Source organism: Lipotes vexillifer, unplaced genomic scaffold (genome assembly GCF_000442215.2).
Source record: "Lipotes vexillifer unplaced genomic scaffold, Lipotes_vexillifer_v1.1 scaffold27, whole genome shotgun sequence".
NCBI lineage: Eukaryota > Metazoa > Chordata > Mammalia > Artiodactyla > Lipotidae > Lipotes > Lipotes vexillifer.
This window is the reverse complement of record NW_006787756.1, coordinates 517,531-538,406: the sequence shown is the minus strand read 5'-3', so window position 1 is coordinate 538,406 and position 20,876 is coordinate 517,531. Positions and strand designations below refer to the sequence as shown.

The 20,876-nt window shown below is 38.4% G+C and overlaps 1 protein-coding gene across 10 annotated transcripts in view; it reads left to right on the top strand.

The window, feature by feature from the left end:
• Nucleotides 1-20,357, top strand: part of EYA1 (EYA transcriptional coactivator and phosphatase 1) — a 167,081-nt gene extending 146,724 nt beyond the window's left edge. For 6 of the 10 annotated variants that reach the window (XM_007460783.1, XM_007460789.1, XM_007460791.1 and 3 more), the window contains 2 exons: nt 1,508-1,608; nt 18,316-18,396. In XM_007460783.1, the coding sequence (XP_007460845.1) occupies nt 1,508-1,608; nt 18,316-18,396 (182 nt within the window). Of the gene's footprint in view, nt 1-1,507; nt 1,609-18,315 lie in introns of all 10 variants that reach the window. The other 4 variants (XM_007460785.1, XM_007460782.1, XM_007460784.1 and 1 more) reach the window with 3 other exon arrangements.
• The last annotated feature ends 519 nt before the right edge of the window (nt 20,358-20,876 follow it).

Below are 20,876 nucleotides of genomic sequence, written 5' to 3'. Positions count from 1 at the left end.
ATTCTGCATTATGGTGAATTGTATAATTATTTCATTATATATTACAATGTAATAATAATAGAAATAAAGTGCACAATAAATGTAATGCACTTGGATCATCCTGAAACCATCCCCCCCACCCTGGTCCATGGAAAAATGGCCTTCCACGAAACCGATCCCTGGTGCCAAAAATGTTGGGGACTTATTTTTAAATAACATTGAGTTTACCTTCCTTTTTTCCATGAAAAGGAAACTTTACAAAACCACATAAACATTTCCCTCTAGGCGGGGAAAGAAAATTTCATGACATCTGACTGTTGGGTTACATATTTTTTGCAGTGAAAACCATCCTTTGTATTTGCTTCTCAAGGTGATTTAATATTTCACAGGTTAGTGGGCAACTGAAGAGGCATTGAAATGACATCCTTTGAAGAAGGCTGGCCTTATTTCGTTCTGTCAGATGCAAACTAGAGATTTTAGTGCAAAATACAAATATAAAGCAGACATTTGTTTAAGCAAACAAGCAATTTGTTCGTGTGTATATCTGATCCTTATTTGAAAGAGGTACAGGCCCCGTTCAGCCATTCACATTTGAAACCTATAAACTGTCCCATTGTCCATTAAAGTGACCTTATTGGCAGCCCAGGACTTGGAACCCCAGTTCCTGCTCCAAGAAGCAACAATGGCCGCATTAACTACAGGGACGTGCTTACAGTGTAGCTGCCACGGGCGCCTAAACTAAGTCTTGACATGGGAAAGATAATAGATAGGTACAGGTATCCTGTTACCTTTATCCCACTTTTCCTCTAGGAAAGCGCTTTACTGAGCATTAGATGCCTGGGCCAGGCAAGCACGCTCTCTCTTGTAGGGCGCCAAATTACCTGACATTCATTTCAGAAACAGTTTTCCAAGAATATTTCAGGTCAACGCATTAGGCCTGGGTGGGGGCAGCGTGTCTTTCATTCAAAGAGCATCCCAACCTGAAAATGAAGGGATAAACTAAGTCCAGTGTTGGATTTCTCTTGCCGTAACAAAACCAATCCTTCGGTTTTGTTCATCCTTGTCAACCGTCTTTCGATCAGATACTGTATTCAGAGTTTGATAGATCACGAAACATTTTTTAAGGCAAGTTAAAATATTTTGCCAGAAAGGCATGCTTTCATTTAGTCTCAGCTTGTAAGGGGAAAAGCACTATTTCCAAACAATACTTTTTCCACCAAATGCTCTACTGAGATCTAGATTCTACTTTTTAATAAATGAGTCTTGGGGGAGAAAAAGTACTCAAATTGTCCATTCCCAAGGGACAGGACACCACATGGGTCATTCATTTACAGTTTTTGCTGTATTGTGCTGTTCGACATAATCCCCAAATGGTATATAAAAGCACGGTTTTCCTAGTTTGCACAAGTACGATAGACTTGGATCAGAAGCATGGAAAAAACATTTTATATAAGAAGTTTAAGCCCTAGAGTGCTGACTTACTCAAACTTACTCAAACATTTTTTTACAATTTACTTTTGTTCATTAGGAAAGGAAAGCTGTTTTGAGAGGATAATTCAGAGGTTTGGAAGAAAAGTGGTGTATGTTGTCATAGGAGACGGTGTGGAAGAGGAACAAGGGGCGAAAAAGGTGAGTGTTCCTCCTTGGTGCCTCTTGTGCTCTTTAATTTTTCTTACTCCTCAAAATCTTCAGAACTGGATCATTTAAACACATGCCATCTCTCTGAAACAGATTATGAATGTGTTCTGAACCATAAGCGCTGACCAAGGGCAGAGTAGAATTAAGTCATTATTGAAGCGATCTTTTTTTTTTTTTTGCCATATGTGGGCCTCTCACTGTCGTGGCCTTTCCCGTTGCCGGACGCGCAAGCTCAGCGGCCATGGCTCACGGGCCCAGCCGCTCCGCGGCATGTGGGTTCCTCCCGGACCGGGGCACGAACCCGTATCCCCTGCATCGGCAGGCGGACTCTCAACCACTGCGCCACCAGGGAGGCCCCTGAAGCGATCTTTTTGAAGAGTGTTATTCACAAGCTCGGGGGTCATGGATGGTTGGTCTTCACAGAATGTGGACTTGGGGAACAGAAAAGGAGGTTTAGTTCTGCAGCCATCATCCGGAACAGAGACAGCACACATGCCTGCTCTTGCCCCTTTCTGCACCCATGGCAGACATCGCCAGGTGATTAGACGTCCGTTACCTGAGCCTGGATGCAGCCTAAGAACCTTCCAAACATCAGTTCAGAAAGATTCTAGGAACTAATCAGAGCTGGCTTGCAAAACTATTTTCTGCCCTAGAGTACGGTGCCTTCTTTTGATCACGAGGTCAATGCTTTGCCTCTTTTGGGATGCTCAAAAAGGAGGAAAGGAGCAGGTGCCTTGACTCCCCGTTTGCCCGTGATATTTCTTTTTATTCTTCTGCATCCCTGCAAGGGTGATTCTGTCATTTCCCGTAGCAAAAACTTTCTCATGAATGTCCTTCATTGTATTTTAAAGAGGGGGAAGGAGGAAGGAGCCACATTCCTTAGCCTGGCACTCAGGGTCTTCACAATCTAGAAACAACGTAGGCACATTGGTCTGCTTACCCTCCTTTGGCCAAGTCCAGCACCTCCTTCCTGCTGCTGTTGTGCCTGGAATGCTCCTCTTCCCAGTGCCCTACTGTCATTGTCTTACTCATTTTTCAAAATCCAGTTTACATACCACCTTTTCTATTTCCTTTGTTTATATGAACTCAGTTATAGTAGCACCACTTATACTTTAATTGCAGAAGCTCTGGTAAATAACTTGGATTCTTGAGCCAGATACCCTGGGTTTGAATGACAGCTGTACCATTTACCAGTTCTGTGACTTCGAAAAAGTTACTTTACCCTTCTCCTTCTGTATCTATACATGGAGATTACAGCAGCATCTAGCTCATTGGCTATTTTAAGGATTAGATTTAGTTCAGGTATAAAACAGAGCCTGATACGTATGAAGTATGCAACAAATGGCAGCTATTATTATTAATTATTTGCACATGTGACTGTTTCAGCAGTAAAGTGTGAGCTCCTGAGATGTAGGGATCTTACTTTGCTTGATTGCTGTTTGAGGCTCTGTCTTCATTTTTTTTTTTTTTTTTTTTTTTTCCCTAAATCTTGGCACAGTCATGCACTATTTCTTAAATTGAAGAGCATTAATTATTTTATGAGATTAACCGAGAGAATAATTTTTTCTTCTCTTCCCCATACACTCACTCACAGAAGTCACTTTTCCATAAAGGAGGCAAGCTCTTCTGGAATATTCCAGTATACTCCAGAAATGGCACCAGCCCATAGATGTAGCAATTAAGCATGGCACGTGGCCAGCCTCCTTACAGAGTCCAGGAATACTTAATTCACCTTCAGTGCCTCTGAATTCCAGTAAAAGCATAGAAGCTGACCCTAATTCTGTAAATAATAGATTTCACTTACACCCATAGACACACAATGTGCCCATGATTACAGTCTCCCCACGTGTGTTCAGTGCTGGTAGAAACCCACACGCACTTTTTTAAAGCTTGATTCTAAGCAGTATTTGCCATCTAGGCACTAATTCTGCATTCCAGCTTCACCAGTGGCCAACCACCATTGTCATTAGGTACATCTGTTAGCCCTTTGGGCTGTCTTCGTAAAAAGAAATCTTTCCCAGACGAAATAGGGTACCCCAAACTCAACCCTGGAGAGTTAAAGAGAATATTTGGTGCGAATTCAGACTCAAATCTTTTTCCTGAGAAAGCCTCTGGAATCCCCTGCCATTTCCAGACAGGACCTCCTAGTGGCTATGGGAACATGGAATAGATTTGCACCTCTCAGCATCACAGAATTGAAGAGCAGCATTTCATGCCAGGATGGCCCAGGGCCAAGGCGTGAATCTGCCTTCCAAGCTGGTCCTTCTCTGCCTAGTACTCACCAAAATATTTTAATTTCAAGAGAAGGTTGCCAAAATGTGGCTTTCAGAAGCCTGTAGTAGACAGAAGAATGTTTACGAAAGTGATGACCTAAAATTCAAAGAACACAAGAAGTATGTTTCTTAGATATTTGTGGGGGTGAACACAAGATGGGCAAAGTAAAGGAATTCGTGATTTGATGTTAGAATTGAAAGTAGTAACAGTACTGAGACTATTTGCTCTCTTTGAAGAACAGTTAAAATTGTTTCCACTGTTTGTCCTTGGACATGTTATTCTTTCTATTCAGGACAAACACACACACCTATACCAAAAAGAATTAGGCAGCTGCCTACGACGAACATCCTCTTAAAATTTTTTGACTGTAAATGAATGCTTGTCGCTTCGACTTTGTTCTGATTTCTTGGGATAAGTGTATGTAATCAGTCCAGTACTCTCTGTTACAAAGGAACTCTTTGCACCTTGAGAGCTACCAGCATGGGAACTCTAATGAAACTGTGACCAGGAGTTGTAAGAACTTTATGTGTGTTTGTAAAGTGTACAGATTTTTCAGAAATAGTCAGATTCCTAATGATTGTGCATATGATTCAGATGTCATAAATCTATCATCCCGAGTGACAAACTGACCATTCCTTTCTTATAGTCTGTCTAGCCTTTCTAGGTTAACTAGTATTTAAACATCAGTACTTAGTGCATGAGTTAAAAGACAAGGATCTAATAGTTCACAGGAAATAATGAGTATATTTAATGTGTGGGGTTCTGCATAGAAATAGAGAATATTTAATATTTAATTTAAGGGAAATATTTAATTTAGGGGAAGACTACAATTTAGCAAACTATATGAAAATTCAAGCTAAAGAAATAAAGAGATGGTTATCCTTACCATCAGTTATAAAGCCCTTATTATGTCCCAGAACCTCTTTTAGGCACTTCCTATCCATTATCTCATTAAATCCTCACAACAATTCTATGAGGCAGGAGCCCTCAGACCTCTTTTATAGATGAGGAAACTGAGGTACAGGAAGGTGAATACTTTGCCCAAGCTCACACAGCTAGAAAGTCACCAAACTAGGATTTGAAGCCGATTATATCTGTGAGATTCAGCACAAAGTTCCTTCAAATTACAAACTTTACTTACATATCTTAAATATGATTTGATTTACAAAAAAAGCATTTTAATGCTTTTTTTTAATTGTTGGAATATAGTGTGCACTGTTTCTTTCCTTTTGGGAGGTAGATAGAACTATGTTAAGTGTTCTCTTTCTCCCAATTTTACACTCAAGATTAAAATTTTAAAAATAAATCATTAATTCTAGTTTATAATTTGGTTCACAAGCATTTCAGATTACTAAATAAAACTAACAGTGAACCAGTGAAGTTCTGCAAGTTTGGGCACTAAAATGTTTTGCAAAATCAAAACATTTTGCATTTCTTCTAAATCAATTTTAACCATTTAGCTGCCTCTCTTCATCTCCTATGTCCTTTTAAAAATCTAGTACAACACTCTCCTCGCTTCCCTGTAGAGATGTCTTTCATCTCCCTAAATAATGTTCTTTTGCTAGAGGTAGTTATTTTTTTAAGCCAAGAAATGAAAACTAGTAAGTATTCTGCCAGTTACTTGTTTTTTGTTTGTTTTTGTTTTTGTTTTTAACATCTTTATTGGGGTATAATTGCTTTACAGTGGTGTGTTAGTTTCTGCTTTATAACAAAGTGAATCAGTTATACATATACATCCGTGCCCCTCTCTCTTCCCTCTTCCGCCCCCTCCCTCCCACCCTCCCTATCCCACCCCTCCAGGCGGTCACAAAGCACCGAGCCGGTATCCCTGTGCCATGCGGCTGCTTCCCACTGGCTATCTACCTTACGTTTGTTAGTATATATATGTCCATGTCTCTCTCTCGCCCTACCACACCTCACCCTTCCCCCTCCCCATATCCTCAAGTCCGTTCTCCAGTAGGTCCGTGTCTTTATTCCTGTCTTACCGCTAGGTTCGTCATAACATTTTTTTTTCCTTAAAACCATATATATGTGTTAGCATACGGTATTTGTCCTTCTCTTTCTGACTTACTTCACTCTGTATGACAGACTCTAGATCTATCCACCTCATTACAAATAGCTCAATTTCGTTTCTTTTTATGGCTGAGTAATATTCCATTGTATATATGTGCCACATCTTCTTTATCCATTCATCCGACGACGGGCACTTAGGTTGTTTCCATCTCCGGGCTATTGTAAATAGAGCTGCAATGAACATTTTGGTACATGACTCTTTCTGAATTCTGGTTTCCTCAGGGTATATACCTAGTAGTGGGATTGCTGGGTCATATGGTAGTTCTATTTGTAGTTTTTTAAGGAACCTCCATACTGTTCTCCATAGTGGCTGAACCAATTCACATTCCCACCAGCAGTGCAAGAGTGTTCCCTTTTCTCCACACCCTCTCCAGCATTTATTGTTTCTAGATTTTTTGATGATGGCCATTCTGACTGGTGTGAGATGATATCTCATTGTAGTTTTGATTTGCATTTCTCTAATGATTAATGATGTTGAGCATTCTTTCATGTGTTTGTTGGCAGTCTGTATATCTTCTTTGGAGAAATGTCTATTTAGGTCTTCTGCCCATTTTTGGATTGGGTTGTTTATTTTTTTGTTATTGAGCTGCATGAGCTGCCTGTAAATTTTAGAGATTAATCCTTTGTCAGTTGATTCATTTGCAAATATTTTCTCCCATTCTGAGGGCTGTCTTTTGGTCTTGTTTATGGTTTCCTTTGCTGTGCAAAAGCTTTGAAGTTTCATTAGGTCCCATTTGTTTATTTTTGTTTTTATCTCCATTACTCTAGGAGATGGGTCAAGAAGGATCTTGCTGTGATTTATGTCATAGAGTGTTCTGCCTATGTTTTCCTCTAAGAGTTTGATAGTTTCTGGCCTTACATTTAGGTCTTTAATCCATTTTGAGCTTATTTTTGTGTATGGTGTTAGGGAGTGATCTAATCTCATACTTTTACATGTACCTGTCCAGTTTTCCCAGCACCACTTATTGAAGGGGCTGTCCTTTCTCCACTGTATATTCCTGCCACCTTTATCAAAGATAAGGTGACCATATGTGCATGGGTTTATCTCTGGGCTTTCTATCCTATTCCATTGATCTATCTTTCTGTTTTTGTGCCAGTACCATACTGTCTTGATTACTGTAGCTTTGTAGTATAGTCTGAAGTCAGGCAGCCTGATTCCTCCAGCTCCATTTTTTGTTCTCAAGATTGCTTTGGCTATTCGGGGTCTTTTGTGTTTCCATACAAATTGTGAAATTTTTTGTTCTAGTTCTGTGAAAAATGCCAGTGGTAGTTTGATAGGGATTGCATTGAATCTATAGATTGCTTTGGGAAGTAGAGTCATTTTCACAATGTTGATTCTTCCAATCCAAGAACATGGTATATCTCTCCATCTGTTTGTATCATCTTTAATTTCTTTCATCAGTGTCTTATAATTTTCTGCATACAGGTCTTTTGTCTCCTTAGGTAGGTTTATTCCTAGATATTTTATTCTTTTTGTTGCAATGGTAAATGGGAGTGTTTTCTTGATTTCACTTTCAGATTTTTCATCATTAGTATATAGGAATGCCAGAGATTTCTGTGCATTAATTTTGTATCCTGCTACTTTACCAAATTCATTGATTAGCTCTAGTAGTTTTCTGGTAGCATCTTTAGGATTCTCTATGTATAGTATCATGTCATCTGCAAACAGTGACAGCTTTACTTCTTCTTTTCCGATTTGGATTCCTTTTATTTCCTTTTCTTCTCTGATTGCTGTGGCTAAAACTTCCAAAACTATGTTGAATAAGAGTGGTGAGAGTGGGCAACCTTGTCTTGTTCCTGATCTTAGTGGAAATGCTTTCAGTTTTTCACCATTGAGGATGATGTTGGCTGTGGGCTTGTCATATATGGCCTTCATTATGTTGAGGAAAGTTCCCTCTGTGCCTACTTTCTGCAGGGTTTTGATCATAAATGGGTGTTGAATTTTGTCAAAAGCTTTCTCTGCATCTATTGAGATGATCATGTGGTTTTTCTCCTTCAGTTTGTTAATATGGTTTATCACATTGATAGATTTGCATATATTGAAGAATCCTTGCATTCCTGGAATAAACCCCACTGGATCATGGTGTATGATCCTTTTAATGTGCTGTTGGATTCTGTTTGCTAGTATTTTGTTGAGGATTTTTGCATCTGTGTTCATCAGTGATATTGGCCTGTAGTTTTCTTTCTTTGTGACATCCTTGTCTGGTTTTGGTATCAAGGTGATGGTGGCCTCGTAGAAGGAATTTGGGAGTGTCCCTCCCTCTGCTATATTTTGGAGGAGTTTGAGAAGGATAGGTGTTAGCTCTTCTCTAAATATTTGATAGAATTCGCCTGTGAAGCCATCTGGTCCTGGGCTTTTGTTTGTTGGAGGATTTGTTTTGTTTTGTTTTTTGTTTTTGTTTTTTTTGGCGGTACGCGGTCCTCTGACTGTTGTGGCCTCTCCTGTTGCAGAGCACAGTCTCCGGACACGCAGGCTCAGTGGCCATGGCCCACGGGCCCAGCTGCTCCACGGCATGTGGGATCTTCCCAGACCGGGGCACGAACCCACGTCCCCTGCATTGGCAGGTGGACTCTCAACCACCGTGCCACCAGGAAAGCCCCTGTTGGAAGATTTTTAATCACAGTTTCAATTTCAGTGTTTGTGATTGGTCTGTTCATATTTTCTGTTTCTTCCTGATTCAGTCTTGGTTGTTTGTGCATTTCTAAGAATTTGTCCATTTCTTCCCGAGTGTCCATTTTATTGGCATAGAGTTGCTTGTAGTAATCTCTCATGATCTTTTTTATTTCTGCAGTGTCAGTTGTTAACGTCTCCTTTTTCATTTCTAATTCTGTTGATTTGGGTCTTTTCCCTTTTTTTTCTTGATGAGTCTGGCTAATGGTTTATCTATTTTGTTTATCTTCTCAAAGAACCAGCTTTTAGTTTTATTGGTCTTTGCTATTGTTTCCTTCATTTCTTTTTCATTTATTTCTGATCTGATTTTTATGATTTCTTTCCTTCTGCTAACTCTGGGTTTTTTTTGTTCTTCTTTCTCTAATTGCTTGAGGTGCAAGGTTAGGTTGTTTATTCAAGATGTTTCCTGCTTCTTAAGGTGGGCTTGTATTGCTATAACCTTCCCTCTTAGAACTGCTTTTGCTGCATCCCATAGCTTTTGGGTCGTTGTGTCTCCATTGTCGTTTGTTTGTAGGTATTTTTTTTATTTCCTCTTCGATTTCTTCAGTGACCACTTCGTTATTAAGTAGTGTATTGTTTAGCCTCCATGTGTTTGTATTTTTTACAGATCTTTTCCTGTAATTGATATCTAGTCTCATGGCATTGTGGTCGGAAAAGATACTTGATACAATTTCAATTTTCTTAAATTTACCAAGGCTTGATTTGTGACCCAAGCAGTTACCTGTTTTGTTATGGTCAGTTGAAGTCTGCTCTGTCACCTTTGTTCTCTTTAGCAATACAGTCCCAGGAGTTTCATCAGTAATTTTATCTAATTCTATAATCCATATCATTAAAAAAAAAAAAAAAAACCTTTCAAAGAGAAAAGGTTAGAAATACCTTTGTTTTTAAAAAAAAAAAAAAAAAAACGTTATTCTAAAAAGATCTCTTTTTTCAAAATTTTTATGGGAGTATAGTTGATTTACAATGTTGTGTTAGTTTCAGGTGTACAGAAAGTGAATCTGTTATACATATACCTATATCAACTCTTTTTTAGATTCTTTTCCCATATAGGCCATTACATATTGTCGAGTGAAGTTCCCTGTGCTATATACAGTAGGTCCTTACTTAGTTATTATCTATCTTATATACAGTAGTGTGTTTATGTCGATCCCAATCTTCCAATTTATCCCTCCCCCTGCCACTTACCCCCGATAACCATACGTTTGTTTTCTATATCTGTACTCTGTTTCTGTTTTGTAGATAAGTTCATTTGTACCCTTTTTCTAGAATCAACATATAAGCGATATATGATACTTGTCTTTCTCTGTTTGAGTTACTTCACTCAGTGTGACAATCTCTAGGTCCATCCATTGTTGCTGCAAATGGCATTATTTTGTTCTTTTTTATGGCTGATATTCCATTGTATGTACCACTTTTTTTTCTGTTCCTCCATTAATGGACATCTAGGTTGCTTCCGTGTCCTGGCTATTGTAAATAGTGCTGCTGTGAATGCTGGGGTGCATGTATATTTTTCAAATTACAGTTTTCTCTGGATTTATTCCCAGAACTGGGATTGCTGGATCATATGGTAGTTCTATTTTTAGTTTTTTAAGGGACCTCCATATTGTTCTCCATAGTGGCTGCACCAGTATACATTCCCACCACCAGTGCAAGAGGGTTCCCTTTTGTCCACACCCTCTCCAGCATTTATTGTTTCTAGATATTTTTGATGGTGGCCATTCCCACAGGTGTGAGGTGATACCTCATTGTAGTTTTGATTTGCATTTCTCTAATAATTAGTGATGTTGAGCATCTTTTCATGTTAGTTGGCCATTTGTATGTCATCTTTGGAGAAATGTCTATTTAAGTCTTCTGCCCATTTTTTCATTGGGTTGTTTTTTTGATATTGAGCTGCATGAGCTATTTGTATATTTTGGAGATTAATGCCCTGTCAGTCGCTTTGTTTGCAAATATTTTCTCGCATTCTGAGGGTTGTGTTTTCACCTTGTTTATGGTTTCCTTTGCTGTGCAAAAGCTTCTAAGTTTAATTAGGTCCCATTTGTTTATTTTTACTTCCGTTTCTCTAGGAGGTGGGTCGGAAAAGAGCTTGCTGCTATTTATGTCCAGGAGTGTTCTGCCTACGTTTTCCTCTAAGAGTTTTACAGTGTCCAGTCTTATATTTAGGTCTTTAATCCATTCTGAGTTTATTTTTGTGTATGGTGTTAGGGATTGTTCTAACTTCATTCTTTTACATGTACCTGTCCGGTTTTCCCAGCACCACTTATTGAAGAGACTGTCTGCTCCATTGTATATTCTTGCCTCCTTTGTCATAGATTAGGGGACCATAGGTGTGTGGGTTTATCTCTGGGCTTTCTATCTCATTCTATTGATCTATGTTTCTGTTTTTGTGCCAGTACCATACTGTCTTGATTGTAATAGCTTTGTAGTATAGTCTGAAGTCAGGGAGCCTGATTCCTCCAGCTCCGTTTTTCTCTCTAAAGATTGCTTTGGCTATTCGGGGTCTTTTGTGTTGCCATAGAAATTGCAAAAATTGTTGTTCTAGTTCTGTGGAAAATACCATTGGTAATTTGATAGGGATTGCATTGAATCTGTAGATTGCTTTGGGCAGTAGAGTCATTTTCACAATGTTGATTCTTCCAATCCAAGAACATGGTATATCTCTCCATCTGTTTGTATCATCTTTGATTGCTTTCATCAGTATCTTACAGTTTTCTGAGTACAGGTCTTTTGTCTCCTTATGTAGGTTTATTCCTATGTATTTTATTCTTTTTGATGTGATGGTAAATGGGATTGTTGCCTTGATTTCTCTTTCTGACCTTTCATTGTTAGCGTATAGGAATGCAAGAGATTTCTGTGTATTAATTTTGTATCCCGCAACTTTACCAAATTCATTGATGAGCTCTAGTAGTTTTCTGGTAGCATCTTTAGGGTGTTCTATGTATAGTATCATGTCATCTGCAAACAGTGACAGTTTTACCTCTTCTTTTCCAATTTGGATTCCTTTTATTTCTTTTTCTTCTGTGATTGCTGTGGCTAGGACTTCCAAGACTGTGTAGAATAATAGTGGTGAGACTAGACATCCTTGTCTTGTTCCTGATCTTAGAGGAAATGCTTTCCCTTTTTCACCCTAGAAGAAATGGACAAATTCTAAAAAGATCTCTTGTAAGAGTTTTCTCTGAGCAACTCTTTTTTCCTAGAAAGACCATTCAGAGAAGCCATCTCACTACTGGTGGATATCTTTCTTTGCTGTATGTCTTTTTTGTCAAAATCTGCCATGCTTATTTTTTTTTAACCATAAAATTTTTTGTTTCCCTAATACAACATTCCTCAAGTGAAAATAATTAGGCCTATGTATGATTTAAAAAAAAAATCAAAATGTAAATAATAGTCTTCTGCACACTGACAGCAGTTTTAGTTTCTAGAGTAAAAACAGCCTCGTTTTATAACTCTGACTTTATTTACTTTTTAGAGAATTACTTAAAATGAATCTCCTGTGAATAACACGGAGGGAAGGGGGGATGGCAAGCACCATTATTCTGCATAGTGACAAACGCTTCATCAAAAACTGTCCATTTTCAATGTGCATTCCAAAACTTGCTGAAAACCAAGATGAAGCTGAGAATCTGCTTAATAATGCTTGATTGTGAGTTTATTTAGGAGAAAAATAAGAGCTTCTTTTGTTAAAAAAAAAAAAAAAGACAACATTTTTAATGCAAGTTTTTGCTTTTAGTTTTATTTAAGTGAGACATAGGGATTAATGAGTACAGAATTTTATTACTCTAAAGCCATTACAACTTAATGAGCACATACTGTATGCCGGGTCTTAAATTGGATTTCATCTTTATTCTTAAAGAGCTCACTCCTGTCCAGAGGGGACACAGATATACAAATAGTCAAAGAGCAGAGCTGTGCAGTAAGCTTCATGAGTTCTCAGAATATCTCTTTATTTACAATTTGAGAAGTATTTGTACCTCCATATGCAGATTTTCTAGAGATAATATATGCATAGGAAAGCACAGATCTGTTCTTTATTTTTTATACAAATGGTAACTATACACTTTTTTTTCCGTGCCTGCTTTTTTCACTTAATATATATCCTGGTAGTTATTCCATATCAGTACATGGAGCTCTGCATCTCTAATTCTTATAAATGGCCGCATCACAATTCCATTACCTTGATACGTTGTAGTTTAACGAGGCCCCTGGGGCTTAACATTTCAGTGGTTGCCAGTGTTTATTATTACAAACAGTTCTGCAGTGAGTGGTCTTTACGTGGTTCGTGCGTGGGCAAGTATATCTGTGGGATAAATTCCTAGAAGTGCAATACCTGGGGCAAAGGTTATGTGCTTTTATGGTTTTGAAACATTTTCTTAATACATTTTTAATAATTCAGCAATATTCAAATTACATGTGTCCACACACCCAGCTTTTTATATTACTGATCTTATGTATACCCAGACGGGATAAATGCAAAATACCAGACAAGGAGGAAAGTTGGCAGAAGGGGATTTGGAAAGCTGCACATGTGGGCAAGAGGAACAAAGGATGTGTCATTATTTTACCATTAGGGAATATTTTGGTTCTAATGATCCCAAAACGTGTGCTGCTTCCCAAGATTTAGGTCTTGGTGCCCACTTCTCTCAATATATGCTAATCTTGATAAACTAATCATATACACGTCAGTTTAGGCTATCACTGTTGTTAAGATTTGTGGTTTAGCTGTGTTTTAGTCCCATGGCTCTAGTTACCTGATGGACTCTCTCCATGTAGGTATCCCATTTCATCCACCTGCATATCAGCAAATGAATTCTACTGTCCCAAACCAGTTCGCCCACTCAGATTTGCTTTGGTGTTCTCTACCTCCAACCCATCCCCCATTAGCAAGAACTCTGTCTTTACAGTGTGTCTCCCGTCCGTTGCACCCACTCCATTTCCACTGTTCCTTTGCCTAGTTTCTCTGCTACCAGCCAGCCACACCTCCAATCCATCCTTCCTTTAATGCCTCATTAAATTGCTTAACATAATTCTACCTGGAGAAAATCTCTCCTTTCTTATTAGTGTTGGTTATGAACACACCATTACAGCCCCATCTCCTCCACACTGAGTACTCTGTGCATCCCACCTTTGTCACATACCACCTCCTGACTGGGAGTCCCACCCCTCTCCATCTACCTAACCAAATTTGCCCATTTCTCCAATTCAATACAGGCCCAATTTACCCTCTCCGGCTTACAGCTGAGTTCTCTCTGAATTTGTCATTTTGGTTCTCTGTTTTCTTGAGATATAATTGGCATTCAGCACTGTGTAAGTTTAAGGTGTACAGCCTAATGACTTGACTTACATATACTGTGAAATAATTACCACAGTAAGTTTTGTTGACCTCCATCATCTCCTGTAGATACAAAAAAAATTTTTTTCTTGTGATGAGAACTCTTAGGATCTACTGCTCTTAGCTTTCACATATACCATACAGCAGTGTTAACTATAGTCATCATGTTGTATGTTCCAGCCCCAGTACTTTTTTATCTTATAACTGGAAATGTGTATCTTTTGGCCACCACCTTCATCCAATTTCCCCTCCCCCACCCTTTGCCTCTGGTAACCACAAATCTCCTTTTCCATGACTTCCGGTTTTTTGGGTTATTTTAGCTTCCACACGTAAGTGAGATCATACAATATCTGTCTTTGTGTGACTTATTTCACTTAGCATAATGCCTTCAGTGTCTGTCCATGTTGTCCCAAATGGCAGGATTTCCTTCTTTTTTATGGCTGAATAATATTCAGTCATATATATATCACAATGCCTTTATCCATTCATCTGTCAGTGGACACCTTGGTTGCTTCCATGTCTTGGCTATTGTAAATAGTGCTGCCATGAACGTGAGGGTGCAGATATCTCTTTAACATAGTGTTTTCATTTCCTTTGGGCATGTATATACCCAGAAGTGGGACTGCCTAATCATGGGGTAGTTCTGTTTTCAATTTTTTGAGGAACCGCCATACTCTTTTCCGTAGTGGTTGTACCAATTTACATTCTGACCAACAGTGCGTAAGGGTCCCCTTTTCTCTACATCCTCATCAGCATTTGTCACCTCTTAACTTTTTGATGAAGGCCATTCTAACAGGCGCGAGCTGGTATCTCATTGTGGTTTTGATTTGCATTTCCCTGAGAAGTGATGGTGAGCACCTCTTCATGTACCTGTTGGCCCTTTGTATATCTATCTATATCTAATGTCTATTCAGGTCCTCTGCCCAATTTTTAAATTGGATTATTCGTTTTGCTCTTGAGTTCTATGATATTAACCCCTCATCAGATATATGGCTTACAAACATTTTTTTCTCACTCCATAGGTTGTTTTTTTTTCATTTTGTCAAATGTTTCTCTTGCTGTACAAAAGCTTTTTAGTTTGATATAGTCCACATGTTTATTTTTTATTTTGTTGCTTTTGCCTTAGGTGTCATATCCAAAAAATAATTGCCAAGGCTGATGTCAAGGAGCCAAACATTTTTTTCAGTGTTTTCTTATAGGAGTTTTATGGTTTCTGGTCTTACATTTAAGTCTTTAGTCCTTTTCAAGTTAATCGTTGCATTCTTATACATGTGAATAGCCAGTATTCCCAGAGACTGTCTTTTCTCCAGTGAGTATTCTTGGCTCCCTTGTAAAATATTAGTTTAGCATATATACACGGGTTTATTTCTGGGCTCTTGATTCTGTTCCATTTTCCATGTGTCTCTTTTCATGCCCGTACCATACTGTTTTGATTACCATACATTTATAATATAGCTTGAAATCAGGAAGTGTGATGCCTCCCACTTTGTTCTTTCTCAGGATTGCTTTGGCAATTTGGGGTCTTTTAGTTCTGTATACATTATAGGATTGTTTTTTCTACTTCTGTAAAAGAACACCATTGGAATTTCGATAGAGATCACATTGAATCTGTAGATGGCATTTTAACAATATTAATTCTTCTAATCCATGAACATGAGATACCTTTCCATTTATTATTTGTGTCTTCTTCAATTTCTTTCATCCATGTCTTATGATTTTCAGTGTAGAAGTCCTTCACTTTTTTAGTATTTTATTGTTTTTGATGCTTTATTGTAAATGGAGTCACTTTCTTCATTATCAGCTCATTTGTTCTTAGTGTATAAAAATGCTGATTTTTGTATCCTGCAACTTTACTGAATTCATTGATTAGATCTAACAGTTTTTTTCTTGGAGTCTCTAGGATTTTCTATATATAAAATCATGTCATCTGCAAATAGTTTTACTTCTCCCTTTCCAATTCTGATGCTTTTATTTATTTTTCTTACCTCATTTCTCTGGCAAGGTCTATTTGATTCTTAGTCCCACACTGCCTTACATTGTAATGAAATAGTTTCAGCAGATATGTCTTGCCTGCTGGTTCTTGGCAGTAGGATCATATGTTATGTATGTGTATTACTTTACAAATCTGCTGTAGCTACAGAGCTGTACAAGTAATAGAATATTTTAATGAAAAAGTTTATAGACTTTATTAAACCGAGAAGCAACCCTGAGTCATTTCCCCTAAACCCTTATTTTGCAAATAAACAAACTGGGGCTCCAGGGAGGTTAGTACCATGACTTTGAATCATGACAGAAGTCAGAGTATAACCCAGGTCTCCTCATTCTAGAACCTGCTTTTCTTTTCCTCTTTTGCCACCATGTCTCCTCTCTGTCTTCATATAAGAAATATTTGTTCCACGCTAAACATTGATTCAGGGAAAAAAATTGTTTACTTTGCACCCAGTTGCCCTGGGAAGCTCTTGTAGATCCATAAAAGCTTCACCTCACTAGGTGCTTAGTTAGGGAAAATGTTATTTTGCAATATTTGTTCTAATTATTTGTTCTCTCCACTAGACTCAGTCTTCTTAGAATTAGTCACTATTAAATGTTAATCATAACTACCATTATTATTAATAAACTCTTTAGCAGGGCTAACCAGGTCCTGCACCACTTGGCTCCTACAGCCGGTAATGTCACAGCCATGTCTTTCTCTCACACAGCCAGTATTCTAACAGTGAACTTGTCCTTTATCCTCTGCCCCCTTCACACGCACAGAGACCTTACAGTGCTCTTCTGAATGATCAGCCTTTCATAACTAGCTCAACTATTACCTCCTCTTACCAGTGTCTCTCCCAGTTCCCCAGGCAAAGGGAATTACCCCCGCCTACTCCTTTTAGGTGAACGTTCCTGATTGTTGTTCATTTCTTTTACTTTTTTTTTTTTTACATCTTTATTAGCGTATAATTGCTTTACAGTGCTGTGTTAGTTTCTGCTTTATAACAAAGTGAATCAGTTATGTTGCTCATTTCTGCTACTCACCCACAGACTGTGAGAGGGTGGGCCGGGGATGTCTTCTCCGCCATGCCTGTGAATGCGAAAAATCACCAATGAATGAATGCAAAATAGTACAGTCTACTTTTATGATCTAAAATTGCCAAGTGGAACATCGTAAATTTTTGAAAAGAAATCGCTAGTACTTGGTTCTGGACAGTTATTGAAGGATAACAAAAATAGAGATACTCCAAAATAGTACAGAATCCAGAAAGGTCTACATATGATATTGGACTGTGATATATGTTTTTAGCAGGTCACTTGTTAATAAGTAACAATAGTTTGCATCCCCAGAATAACAGCTCTGTGATCTGCACCAAAATAGTTAGTAGCTCCTACTGTCACTTACAGATAGTCCCCCCAGAAAAACTCCTCAGTTCTAAATTGTTTGCTTTCATGCCATCTTCTCCTAATAGTGTGAATTGTTTAAAAATTCCCTAGACCTATAATTGCAAATTATACTCAGGCCTTCACATTATTTTTGGCGTAGAAAAAAACCAAAATGTTTGCTGTGGGCTTAATAGAATTGTGTTCTCTGAAGTGTGATGATCATCTTTCTCTTACCAAGAAAAAGATTTTGCTGATACATAAATGCTTAGTATAGTGCTTTTTGAGCCGTAAAGTTTATAATCATGTTTTTATCCCTCATGGACGATGTAACCTCTTTTTTTGTGTGCGTGCTGCTTTTCTTGTCTCTGGTTAATTCAGGTGTTTCACAAACGTTCCCGTCATTTAGATTTCTAGATGTTTTAAACTACCACCAAAAAAACCCAAAAAACTATCTTAGACGTTCATTTAAAATTTCCCACATGGTAAACCTGTTTCAGGGTCAATGCAAAAAACGAAAAAAAAAAAAAAAAAAAAAAAAAAAGTTGCTTCTTACAGGAGTAAAATTAAGTTTTGCAAAATGTAAAATACTACCAACTAAGGAAAACCGCTTAAACCTGCAGCATGAAAAATGCACTGGATCCACATTTTGAAAGGCAAATGTTTGACAAGGTTTTGTTCATAGCTACTGGATTTTATTTGAAGCTTGAAATCGGCATTCAAGTCGCAGTGTAGGTCTGCTTAAGAAATACCCATCACCTTCTTAAAAGAAACAGACTCCTGAATTACATTTTAAAATGCAGTCCAGTATTCTTAGGGGAGGATTAAGTTTGAATTTGTGTTTTAAACAGATGTGATGTTGAGATCTTAACTGGCAGTTTTAACGGTACTGAAAAAGGGGGTGTGGGCAGCACGGTGGATTTGCCAAAGCAGCCTTTTAGGGCCTGTGCTGGGAGTGTTCTCTGTCTTCACCACGTTGTCTGCCCCTTTGCAGCACGCCATGCCCTTCTGGAGGGTCTCCAGTCACTCGGACCTCATGGCCCTACATCATGCCTTGGAACTGGAGTACCTGTAACAGCCCCCTAGCACTTTGAAACCACACAACCGCCCTATGACCAGGGACACATCCAGCAGGCTGAGTCCAGGCTGAGTCCCGAGTCGGCGCCGGACTCCAAACTAGCGATTTCAACATTTTGATGCCCAGCTGCTGTGGGTCCTCGCCTCTGCCCTTGTGGTAAATGAAGGACCACATCCCTTTCTTCAGAACAGCTGTTGACTCTAGTACTGTGAATCCAATGCGAATAAGCCATGAGAATGTTCTAGCACAGTGTAATGTGTCTTGGCCACATTAACTACATGGTTCGAACCTGTGAAGAAAGGACCCGCAGACGCTTTACGTTTTTAGCATCTTCAGTGTGACCTAAACAGCTTCTCCAATACAGCAAACTTGATTGCACAACAAAGACTGAAATGGGTTTCCTGATTACCAGTGGGGGGATTTTCTTGTAAAGGTTTACTTTTTTGGTGTCTCATACCCAGGGTCAACTGTACATCTCTACTTATTTATGAACAGACTTTAAAAAAAAAAAAAAAAAAACCAGCTTTATCGAGGTATAATTCAGGAACCATACAATTCATGCGAACAGACTTTTCTGACATCAAATAACTGAAGAGACAGTAGCATGATGAGAGAGAAGCGACTGAAGGCTTTGGCCTCACGACACAGCAAGTACTTTGAATTTTAGCACATTGCAAAGTAGTTTAAAATATGTCTAATTTAAACGTATAATATGTACATCACTGAGACAATCATGTACAGAGAGAATTTTGGGTGTAAATTTGTAATAATGGATGATTCTTTTACATATTGTTTAGGAAAATGATATTGAAAGGCAGCGATGCCTTGATATTGAAGTATGAGGCAGGACATGCACAGACGTGCCGTGCCTTCTCAAAGTACTGGGTATAAATATGTAGATAATGGATTTTTTTTTTTTAAGATCATGTTGTCAAGACCAAAAGCATGGATGTCAAGTGTCAATAAGATTTTGTTTTCCAATTTTTTTCCCCATCGGTTCTTTTTTTATGCTGTTTGTTTGTTAGGAGGGCCTTGGTCAAAGAACACAGCAGTGTCCGTCTTAAATAATTTTGGGGAAAAAAGCCCTCTTAAAACCTCACTTTTTCATTTTCAACACTAATGTAGTATATGTAACTACTTGGAAAAAGATTATTCAAATGCTCCGTCCCACAGAAAGAATGTAGATGATGGATATATTTTATTAATGAAATGGTTCATGAATTGGACACTAGCAAAGTTTTCATGTGCTCAGATGATATTCTGTCGTTTAAGGAAGGACATTACCACATATCTGGAAATCAGCAAAACTTTGTATTACTTCCTACCTTCATGTTGCTTCTGTTTTCCTCCACACTCACCTCCCACGCCAGCCTCCCAGGAAAGTTCATTGCCAGCGGGGGACACAGCCCGGTCATCATCGCCAAGAAAATAAATAATGCTACCCTTACATGACAAGCATAAACCTGAGAAATAAAATTTGTCACCTTTGTAATACCCTAATAAAGTTTCTCCAAAAGTGATCCATCAGTTTATCTAGACACTAGTTTCTCTCATCTAAAGCCTTCCACTGTCATGAAATTACTTTTGGGATGAATTTTCTTTAATAGTATATTGGGGGGAAAAAAAATAACACCAGCTTTGACCCAAAGTAGCTAAAGAGCTACTCTATCCTTTTCTGAAGTTTCATGTTGCTGCTAGAATTAGTCAGTTATGAATTTCTCAAAATCGTTTAATCATTGAATTCAGTTTGTTTTTCCTCTTTTGCTTGAAGCAAACGGAAGTCGACAATTTTTCAGCCTTTCCATTTTACATTTTTGTACTCTGCAGACTGAAAAGACAAAGTTTATCTTACCCTTACTGTATAAAGGTGTGTTGTGTTGTGTCCACAACTGTGTACAGAATTTTTCTTCATTCGATTTGTGTTTAAATTAATAAAACTGATTTGTGAAATACTGTAAGCTCCTTGACTTGTCGGTATGTTCTTCATCTCTTGGTTCTAGGAAATAGCAGGATCTTGGTTGCATTAGAAAGCTCACAGTCCAACAAAAGGGAGTTGTACAGAACAGCTGTAGGAATGGCTTTATCAGTCCTTGAGAAGGCCAAGCCAGAAAAATTACAGCTGTTTCTTTGATCACTGTAAGAACAGATGAATGGGAAGGCTCTTTACTTCCTCCGAAACTATATAAACTAGACCTCCGCTCAGACTTAGATGCTATAGAACAGAATTCAGCATCAAGTGTCTTGGATGCCAGAGCATAGATTTAGCCACTTAAATACCCAAGGGACAGCAACAGAAACGAGCTTCGTCTATAAAGAACGCCCACAACATACACCGCTAAGATTTGGCCAGATTAATCACCGACAAAGAGCTATAAAACAGGACAACTTGCCTCCTCCTGGGATTTAATCTTACAAACACAACATTCATACATACAAACACGTGACCATCAAACATGCAGTGGTCTGACTCATTTATC